The sequence below is a fragment of the Porites lutea genome, chromosome 7, assembly GCF_958299795.1.
Source record: "Porites lutea chromosome 7, jaPorLute2.1, whole genome shotgun sequence".
Classification (NCBI taxonomy): domain Eukaryota; kingdom Metazoa; phylum Cnidaria; class Anthozoa; order Scleractinia; family Poritidae; genus Porites; species Porites lutea.
In genome coordinates this window covers 18,604,679-18,615,673 of record NC_133207.1, presented here as the reverse complement: position 1 = coordinate 18,615,673, position 10,995 = coordinate 18,604,679, and the positions used below count along the sequence as shown (strand labels likewise).

The window sequence follows — 10,995 nt, the reverse complement described above, 5'->3', positions numbered from 1 at the left end:
TCCGCTGTTTTTACTGTCACGCCATCAAAAATACGAACCAGTCAATACAGAAAGTCCAGAATCCGGAAAGCGAAAGAAGATAAATATACAAAAAGCCTCGTTAAGAATCAGGTCTGTGCGATAATTCATATGCGAGATATATTTGCCCAAATTTATAAGGCCTTGTATGGAGATGCCATGTTGGTGTCCCTTTGAGGGGCACAAATATGGCCGCCGGAAACCAAGAGAAACATCTGTTTTTGAGTTTCCTACTTATGCGCGAATTCATCGCTTGAGGAACTCATGAAGAATAAAGTAGTATTACTGCGCTTTTCACAAACATGCGAACTCTAAAGTTCAAAAGGCGCCTTCATAATTGCGTTTTTCGCTGCCGTCAATCATTATTACGATCACAAGCAACGAACCTTGAAACACAGAAACACACAAAACGGATCGAAATCCACCAATCACAAATCACAAACCATGACCTTTTGAACCCGTTAAAGTAAAGTTTTGTTTCCTAAGAGGTCCGTTAAAATGATTGACGGCAGCGAAAAACGCAATCTTCAGTTGGCTTTTGAACTTCAAAATTCGCATGTTTGTGAAAAGCGCAGTAATTCTAAGACAAGGAATGTTTAGATAGCAAAATCTCAAAAAACCAGTAACCCACATAAGGGCTTTTCCTACCGCCAGCTAAATGCCGCGTCACCGAAAGTCTGGAAATTCAAGCGTCTTCTATCGCAAAACGAACAACCCTTTGGAACCGAAAATTTGTGTAAATAAAGGATTTTAGGTGCTGTAATACCTCATGAAAGTAGAAACTCAGAAGAATCGATAGTTTCTTAGTTTGAATTTTGGTGACGTCATGTGAAACCCCCTAATACTAATACAACGATCCTAACTTATATACTTTATTTCTTTTCAAGCTCCTGACGAAGGATTTTTATTTCAAACCAAAATCAACACTAAAACATCACCCATTTTTCACTTTATATTGCTTTCATACTCTTTCCCTAGCCGCGAAGACCAGTCTGCTATTTATCTTGCTACTTGTTTTACTTCTAGGCCAGATCCCTGTTAGACATTCTCCCACTCAGCTTATTGGTTTGTAGTCGTGATTTTATTGTTCACCTTTTTAATTCTGTTTAAATTTTCTATTGCTAAAGCCACAGTTCACCAATGTTGAAGATAATGATTGCTTAGCGTGCGCGGAGTCGGCTTTACCTGAGGAAATTTGGAAACCTATGTGAGCACACGTATATTAAGTCCGTCTGACCCCCAAGACACAAAGCTATACAAACAAACGTGACAGGGCGCATAGTTACTCAGGCAAGACCTGCATGCCCGTCGTTCGTTTATAGAAGTAGAGGTAATATTTAAAGTCAGTTTTGCATGCAAGGCATGGACACAAAAGTAGCAGAAGAAGAAAACAGCAGTGCTACACACGGCTAAGGGGGTTACACTTTAAATTCTGGCATCCTCGAGGGGTGTAGAACAAATAATGCATTGGTTTAGGGAAAGGAAGCAATTTATCCAGACATTCCTCTGACCCTCTAGCCACTTAGGCCCCACTGGTGACCAATAAGGACTGGTCCCTAAAGTTGACCTATTGCTGACGTTTTCTTTGTGTCAGCGGGTATAGCATGGTCTTTATAAGGTGTACCTGAAATTGGAAAGGAATTTGCATGCTCCGCGAAGTATGCTGCTCCAAGTTTCTTCACAAGTTTCTCAATTGAATCCTCAAAAAAAAAAAAAAGAAACGCTAAGGAGAAATGAGCATTTGGCATAATTCAAAGGTACAAAAAAACAACCAATCAAACAAAACAAAACAAAAAATAAAAACAAACAAAGACAGTCACACATTGCACAAAAGCTATTGACGCTTTTCCAAAGAAATATGATTGCTTTTTACCTCTACATTTGTTTGCCTTGGTGTGGATTCAGCTGTGGATTCTTTTTTGAAAATTCTGTATATTCTGTAGATGATATTAAGAGGCACTGGAATCGGATCATATCCTTCGTACGTCTGAATTGTAATTGCTCTTTTAAACGACCATTCTCTTACAGCGTTTTCCTTGTAAAAATTAAACAACAAACACAACATTTAGCAGATAACAAACGCTAGGTTAGTTAACAATTTACTACAACAATTTACCCCTTTGACCCACGACGATACCTGCGACTCGCGACATGGAATTAAAAATTATCTAAAATCCTCGCGAAAATAGAATTAATACTCAAAGGTGAGGAAAATGCTTTGGTAAAGTATTGAAAATTAGTAAGCACTGTCAATGACACTGACAAAAAACGAAAAAAAAAAACACTACAATTAAAAACGAATAATCTATAAATTTAGCCGAGCCTAAAAGCGGAGCTCTTTTTACCTTCTAATCCGTTCACTACAATCAATTTACTTTAAAACAGTACTATGGCTCAGTCAATCACTAAGCGTGTCCATCTTCCCACTGACCTCGGAGGCATTTGAGTGTCGCACTTAAGTTGTGTCGTAGACGACCAATAAATATAACTTTAGACAAGTGACAATGTAGTGTCAATTTCATGTGTGGCTAAGAGTGACATCGGCTTATATGTTGGGGCGAACGGAAAACCTCGTTTAATACCACTTGAATTGACCTGTATCGCCATTTTGTCTTAGCAACAAAAAAGTAAATATCTTTGGTTATAATTAGAACCATATCTCATAGCCGGGCCCTTAAGAGCGGCCGTCCGTAAATATGGCCTGGGGTGTGCAAAATGAAAAAATCGAAAATCCCCAAACTTTGTCAGAATATTGGTCTAGGTAAACTATTTCTAGAAAAATAACTTTTAGTTCGATTGGATTTTTATTTTACACGTACAGCGACCGACTCGTTTCGGAGACTCTCAGATCAGTTTTCACGGGCTCAAGACCATATATTACTTAAAAATCGTTTTAAAATTAAAGGAGTAACAAACTCTGCCTCTGAAAATCTTAATAGAACGAGCACAACTTAACCAATACTTTCGATGTGAAATTTTCTTATTCGACAGCAAATCTAATATTTTTAAGATATTTAATTATTTTAATTACTTATTTTACCGATTTTTGACAGGCAAGAAATTGGCAAATTTCAGGCACAGAAAACACTACTTGGTATACGGCTTTGAGCCATAACTTTCCTACCAATAAAAAGAGCAAGATGTCGACCTTCCTCGAATAAATGCAATACAATTTTTGGACGATCCTGCAGAGAAAATTTTTGAACGCCAAACAAAAGCTACCCTTGAGGTCAAAACACGCCATTTTGTCATGACATTCAAACCCGGTAAAATCAATAAAAGTGCTCTTTGAAGCTGGTAATGGCCAGATTCCTCCAAAGCTATTTTCCATTGAGCAATATTGATTAGACTGGACTTATTTTCATTTGTTTTAACTAATTATTTCACTCACAATGCGCCCGTTAGCAGTCAAAAGTCTAATTTTAACCGGCGGTCAATGTTTGGCAGCCTACGGATAACATGTTTCAAAACTTACTACCGATTGGATTCATGCACATAAAAGAACAAATTTACCGACGTTGGCTTACATAACGATGTATAAAGAAAATAATACTTATCTCTTAGGAACTGAAAATGTTTTAGAAATATATATAAACTGGCTATATTGCGGTCTCCTCACATCACCGTACCTGCTTAGAGCGGGAAGGACAATGCGTTACTCACTTTTGTCCCAAGGTAGGGTGATGCTCCAGAGGGAGGGGTAGGGGAATATCAGCAGCACTGTGCCTGAAAGGTTCCGGAGTAACAGGAAAAAGTAAGATTTGCGCTGCATAATGCACTAAATCCTTCCTAAAATTAAAATCTAAAAGTAAAAATGATATTTCAGTTGGCTGGTTGAAAGTACAACGAACTGATTACGAAACTTTTCAAAAACAAAAATTATACCACATCTTTTATTTTGGGATATCTCGTCGGCTGATCCTGACATGCATATTTTAAATCAAAAGATCATCAGATTGTTGGAAGACGCAATGGAGCTATAATCGTGGGCAGAATCTTGAAACATGAATCCTCAAACCTCCACCCCCCCCCCCTCCCCGCCCGACAAATCATCGATGAAGCCGCGCAAAAGCCAAAATTAATGCGCCAGTTCCCTATCCCTAGTAACATCTTCAATACCAAATTTTTAAATTAAAACAGTAAACTGATCCTTACGGCAGGAAGAGTGATAGGAAAAACAAAGAAAGAAAACAAAAATAACATGGCATAATTAGAACCCCGTGGTATAAAGCAACGTCATGAACTCAATTAGTGACATTTATCTTTTTGCTAGCCTATCATTTTCTGTTCACTATGATAACAAATCTCGCATGTGTAACCTAACGTTCGCATTCATCTTGCATCTGTATTCATTTTTTTAAGCCCCCGTTGAAGGTTTGTGTTGCAGACCGAAATAAGGGACTGGTCAAAAAGTATAGGTGGGGGGGTGGGCCGGAGCATTTGGAAATGTGGTTGATAAAAAACACATGACCCACCCCCTTCCTTTCGGCACAAAAATGACTGACCCACCCCTAAAGCAAGGTTGGAAATTGCATGACCCACCCCCTAGTTAAAACATGGATGTTCGGTTTCCTCTTGTTCTGTGCTTGACAAAATTTGTTGATACACTGCTACAACCAATATCAAAATCACAGAAATCATACCTTTCACTGAAAAGACGAATGTGAAAAACCGAACATTTCTTATTTCAATGGACGTTTAAATATTGACACAAATACACAGCAAAACGAGGGTATATTGAAATTTTCTGTCACAAAGCATATGAAAATTTCAACAAAGACAACCCATTCCTACACATTACTTGCTCGAAATGCTTAGATTAATCCTCAAAGAAAATTTCTTCCACTTCAGTGGAAAGCACTACCTACAAAACCATGGAACTGCAATGGGCACAAAGACAGCAGTTTTGATTCCTTTGCCAATGTTTTCATGACATATATTGAAACAACAACTCTAAGAAAAACTGTCTTTAGAACAACAGTTTGGAAATGCCACATACACGATATCTTTTCCCTATGGGACATGAGTAAACCAGACATCGAAGCCTTCATTGAACAAGCAAGGTTACATCACCCAACTAACAGGGGCACCCAACGACAATTTTCGGGAAATATCTGTTCGGGAGACGATTTGAAATCTACACTTTTCGGAACATTTGTTGTAAAATTTCTTGCTTGCCTGCCTCTCCTAGGATTTTCGAACGTCTAAAAAATGGTCTAATTGCCTATTTTTAACGGATTTTTACCCTAAAAAGGTCACCTAGAATTTTCGGGAGCCTTTTTTCTGGCTGAAATTTTCGAAAAGGTAAGTTTTGACCCCTATAATTTTCGGATCACTAGACTTTCAGCTAGGAAATCCGAACAGATGAAAAATTTTTAGGGGGTTAAAATATGCCTACATCTACCGTTTAAATACCAAAATACGTTTAACAATGCTATGTTTAAGTGGTTTTGAACTATATTCTCGTTGGGTGCCCCTTAACTAATGAATTCACGGCCGAAACATTTGACACTGAGACTGCGTTTTTAGACACGGTTGTATACAAAGGCTTCAAGGAAAAATCTATCCTTGATGCAAAGACACATTTTAAACAAACGGAAAGCTTCTTGCACACACATTTCACCTCGTGTCACCCTCCAAATGTTAAAAAAAGAATTTGTCAAAGGAGAAGCCTTAAGAATCCTACGAAAAAACTCCTCAGAAACAATCTTTGAGGAAAATAATTCAAATTTTAAAAAAAACGCTTGATGGACGGAGGCTACCCACAATCTTTCAGGGGCACCCAACGTCAATTTTCGGAAAATAACTGTTCGAAAGACGATTTGAGATCTTTGAGATCTAGAATTGTCGGAACATTTGTTGTAAAACTTCTTGTTTGTCTGCCCCTCCAAGGATTTTCGAACATCTAAAAAAACGGTATAATTGCCTGTTTTTTGATCCCTATAATTTTCGTATCACCAGACTTTCAGCTAGGAGATCCAAACAGATGGAAAATTTTTAGGGGATAAAAATATGCCTATATCTACTGTTTAAATTGGTTTTGAAGTATATTCTCGTTAGCTGAAAATTGCACGACCCACCCCTTGCGCAAGGCTCAAACCCTCATGACCCACCCCCTCTCTGCTCCGGCCCACCCCCCTCTATACTTTTTGACCAGTCACTAATGGGCAAACATAATTCATCGTTTCGATAATCAAAACACCCTAACCTCCAAATGCATAGAAAACTGGGCTTTATTTGAAAGACTTACGCACGGCCAGCGATCGGCGTTATCCGTATGCCGAATGCAAAGCCCTCGAAAGCCAGCTCTTTTTTGTCCAGTTGAAGGATGCGTATATAAGCACCTTCCAGCGCCCGGACTTACATTAGAGAAAATGCCAGTTTCTCGAGGAGAAGCACAGCCTTTTGGAAAGTCTACCCCAGCTGAGCGCCCGGGGAACTCCCTATTATAGCGTATACGGCAACTGGCTCCGCCCGAAAGGGGTACCTATTTCAGGTTTCAGGTATATTGAAGGGTGACGATTTTAATGTTAAAAGTATATATAAAAGGTTGAGAAAGGATGTTTACAGATCTGATAAATACGAAACGATTTGTGTTACCATTATTCTTCCCTCGGGGCACCGTATGTTAATTTCTGGACTCTACAATGCCCCAAAGCACAATTACCAGGAATGTGATTTAATGAGTCATCTTATCAATTTTCTTGACAACACGCTGGACGAAGACCCAAACGCCGTCTTTGTATGCGGTGGCGACCTCAATCACCTCGATTTAAATCGCTTACAAAGCATGTCCGGCTGGAGGGCTTTAGTAGATTTTCCTACCAGAGGTTACGCGTGTTTAGATAAGTACTTAACTAATCGCCCAGATTTATTCAACAAGTGTCACCCATTTCAATTGTCGATCAAGACCGATCACACGGCTGTTGTTCTCCCTACTGGTACAAAGTTAAAACCCATCCGCTGTAAAGTCCAGATACGGGATTGTAGAGAGAATCGTAAAGCTGGGATAATGTGCTCGCTGCTCCTGATGTTCAGCAAGCGGTTTGTGTATTGGAAGAAAAGATTCACGGTCATATGGACAGGTGTATGCCGGTCAGAACTGTACCTATGTCGTCAGGCGATCCGCCGTGGATAACACCATTCCTTAAGTCAATGATCAGAACGAAGTCCAGAGTTTCTTGTCTGAGCAAAGACAGGCTGCTCGTTATTAACAAAGAAATAGCTGACATCATCTCGGAAAATAGGAGAAAGTTTATGGCTGCCCCTCCAGGTAGGCGGGCATGGTGGAAAGGAGTTGATGAATTGTCGCACTGTTACACTGCGCACTATTGAGGAGGGAAAGTGGTAAAAAAAAAAGATAGCTTGCTTTCTTTGACTTTTTTAGTAGATTTCTTTCAAATCGCTGTGTATTTGACTCTTTTTGTGTTAAAACGGTATCTCGTGTCTGATTTTATTGCTAGCAATTATTAGTGGCGTGTTTAATCAATTGATCCTTGTTAACTTATTAATTGTTTTATAATAATACGTCAAGATGCTCCCTTGGGGTTTTTCCTGTAGAGCTAATTTGTATTCAACTTTGGGCTTGTGAACTCGCATAATTACCTGACTATCGGCGCGTGAAACGCTGAGACTTCGATAGTCTTTCATTTCCTCGAAATAGAACGGAGAAAACGGTTCTGTAATAGTAGACAAAATTGAAATCGAGAGTTTTCAGCTCTACTTTGTGTATATGTGCGTGTGTTTTGTTTACATATGCGAGTTTTAGCGCTAACTAAGATATAGGAAGCCGTTTTTCGCGTTGCTAGGTGATCGCTTCTCTTATTCCTATTTTCCTTTTAATAGACGGTCTGAAAACGGGCTCAAGTTACTTAACGGGCAAGCCGAGGCAAGCCTATTGTTCCTATTGTGTTCTTTCAAGAAACGACTTTCCACTTAATTATATATGGAGGAAGGCATTTTTTTCTCTAGGTTAAAACAATGGGTGACGTCATAGACTCGACCCTTATGCATATCAATGATTTACCTATACCTATACCTATACACCAAAGAGGCGTAAAAACAACATAGTAGACTACTGTCGCAGCGGCGCCGTGCATCTTACGAAGTAAACCTGGATAACAGCTGTTTGATGGACTTGAATGATTACTTCGCTAGCCTTTGCTCAGATGATATGTACATAGAACCAACTCCTGTCACAATCAGCAGTGAGGCAGAGATCCCGGTAATTAATTCCGAACGGCAGGTCTGGAATTTACTTAGCGCTCTCAAAAGAACTGCGACTGGACGCGACCAGATTCCTTACTGCCGTTTGGAAAGAGCATGCAGATATTTTCACGCCTCTTATCACCAAAATCTGGAATCTCTCAATCTCTACTCAGTGTTTGCCATCATCGTGGAAGCGTGCGATTATCACCCCCTTCCCCAAAGTGGATGTTCCTAAAGAACATGGTGATTATCGCGGCATTAATATAACTAGACCTGTGATAGCGAGGGCTTTAATTTTGGGAAAATTGTATACCACTGCTATGCCCGCGAGGCCATTGGAAGCCACCTCAGCACCTCACAGTTCGCCTACAGGAAAGGTGAAAACTGTACCGATGCTCTCTTGCCAATTTCAACATAGGATCAACAGCTACTTGGATAGCCCCGATTGCAAAGCAGTTCGCCTTTTTGCTATGGACTTCAGCAAAGCTTTTGACTCTGTGAAACATGAACTTCTTGCTAATAAATTAAAAAAGCTCCCACTGAATCCATATATTACCAATTGGTACTTGAACTTTCTAAAGGATAGAAAACAAAGGGTATGTTGCAACAACTTTGAGTGTGACTGGAAACCAGTTAACATAGGGACAACTGAAGGTAGCGTCAGCGGTCCTTACCTTTTTAACATCTTTCTCAATGATCTTAACATCATTTTAGGTAATCATGACGCGCTATTTAAGTGCGCTGATGATTCGACAATTATTGCTCCTGTATGGAAGGAGGTAGACTACTCCGATCAGTTAGTGTCACAGTTTTTAGATTGGACGAATACAAATGGAATGTCTTGCAATCCAAGCAAATGTAAAGAGTTCACGATCAAAAAGAGAGGCAACCGCGATTTCTATTCACCTATTGGGATGATACCAAGCTGTAAAGAAGTAGAGATTTTGGGCGTCACCTTCCAATGTTACAGCATATTTTCAGTGCACGTGAAGAACAAACTTATTAAAGCTAACAAATCCTTACATATCCTTAGAACGCTGCGTAAAGAGAGGTACAATCTGTCAGAAATAGACCTTCTCTTTAATACAATAGTTCTACCTAATATTAATTACGCATTATCTGTCTACGCCGCGTCCGAGTCCGATCTTACACCTGTCCAATGTTTCTTAGACCGCTGTTTTGAAAGGAAATATACGTCTAAGCCTGTAATTATGATTTCTTAGAGAGGCAAGACCGTAAAATTTTCAGAAAAGTTTCTAATGCTTAAGGACATCCACTTTTATCTATTATGCCTCGTGTTAAACCGTCCAGTTACAATCTTAGCTCGTGTTAAACCGTCCAGTTACAATCTTAGGAAAGAAACTTGTTTTAAACCTAAGATTAACACTATGCGTTTTAAAAACTATTTTATAAATCGTTTAGTTTTTAAGAGCCAATGTCTGTAATTTTCGAGAATCGGTTGACAGTCGTGAATTTTTGAATTTTTTCATATTTTGCCCACATAATCTCTATAGTACACTTATTTCAAAAATCACATTAAAACTTGTAACGGCTTTTTATTTTTTCCTGAATCGGGCAAAGTTTGAAAAACGCCAAATCGGCGCTCTTTCGAGTATGAAATTAGAAAACACAGACTTGTACTTTATAATTCTGCAATTATCTTTAGATAAGCTGTTTAAATGCGACTCTGTTGGCCGCAAGAAGAAACACGATTTCGGCTCTTTTCAAAAATGGCAAATTTGACCTACCTTCACCATCGAAAAAAACAACTGATACATGGAGTTTCAACATGAAACAAACACTATTTTAAAGCATATTCTTTGCCTTTTCTTGTGTTAAAAAATTTTTGGCGGCATTACAAGAGTGCGTCGCTGAGACACCGAAACGTGCAGCGTAGTTTCGCACGTTGGAACGCTGAAAACAAGCTAGCCCCGAGTGTAGGCACTCAAAAGTTTTTGCTAACTTAGCTTCTTTTACAAGGGGCACATTACGGGAAGCTCTAAAAATCTTTTGAAAAACGCTTTTCAATTTGATGGTTATAAAAAAGAACTAAGTAGATTAACACTGCATTTGATTGCACGCAAGTAGCTGAAAAAGACAACGCTGTTAAGTTCTCATGGAGTGTAAATATTAACTTCGAGTTTCTGCACCTAAAATAAAGCCGCTAGAAGCGGCGTGCTAGCTCTAAATAGGATTCGAGATCTCTAAGAATAACTTACCACAGTCGTTTCAACCGCAAGTGGCCGCAGTTTACTGAAATCTTCCGTCGTTTAGTCTCAGACTAAACGCTGTGATGCGTGATGAAAGCCCGTGTGTAATTTGAGTCTGGTCACGCAACTGTACAGACAAGGATAAATCATCGCACGAGTGTACAATTAACAATGTTTTTTTAGTATTATATTTTATATTCACAAAACATGTGGAACTTAACTTGATTTCAGGATGTCACCAGCCGAAACTCAAATAGAGAAAGAAAACAAATAGAGTAAGCCGAGTCTGTAAAACTTTTCACACTAGTTTTTTTTATTTGCACTTAGCCTTCTGCGCCTTTGCTTGTAATAAACTAATCTTAACCCCGCTTAGCGTATAGACTTCTTAATCGATCACCTCAGTATAATATTGAGGGATTTAGGTACACACGTACGCCATATGCAACATGAGGGTAGAGCAGGGAAATGGAAACGAGTAAAACTTGTTAAAGAAAATTGGCCAATGTTCCGCAAAAGAACATTCCTGAAAAACCACAAATCGAAAATGGACAATGGACAC

General features: G+C 39.1%; 1 protein-coding gene across 1 annotated transcript in view; it reads right to left on the bottom strand.

Annotated features, from left to right (window-relative positions):
* Window positions 1-1,574: 1,574 nt before the first annotated feature.
* LOC140944544 (short transient receptor potential channel 5-like) overlaps window positions 1,575-10,995 on the bottom strand; it is a 42,309-nt gene continuing 32,888 nt past the window's right edge. Inside the window, exons 12-13 of the mRNA XM_073393670.1 lie at window positions 1,892-2,053; window positions 1,575-1,718 (exon numbers count right to left, since the gene is read on the bottom strand). Coding sequence (XP_073249771.1) covers window positions 1,575-1,718; window positions 1,892-2,053 — 306 coding nt within the window. The remainder of the gene's footprint in view (window positions 1,719-1,891; window positions 2,054-10,995) is intronic.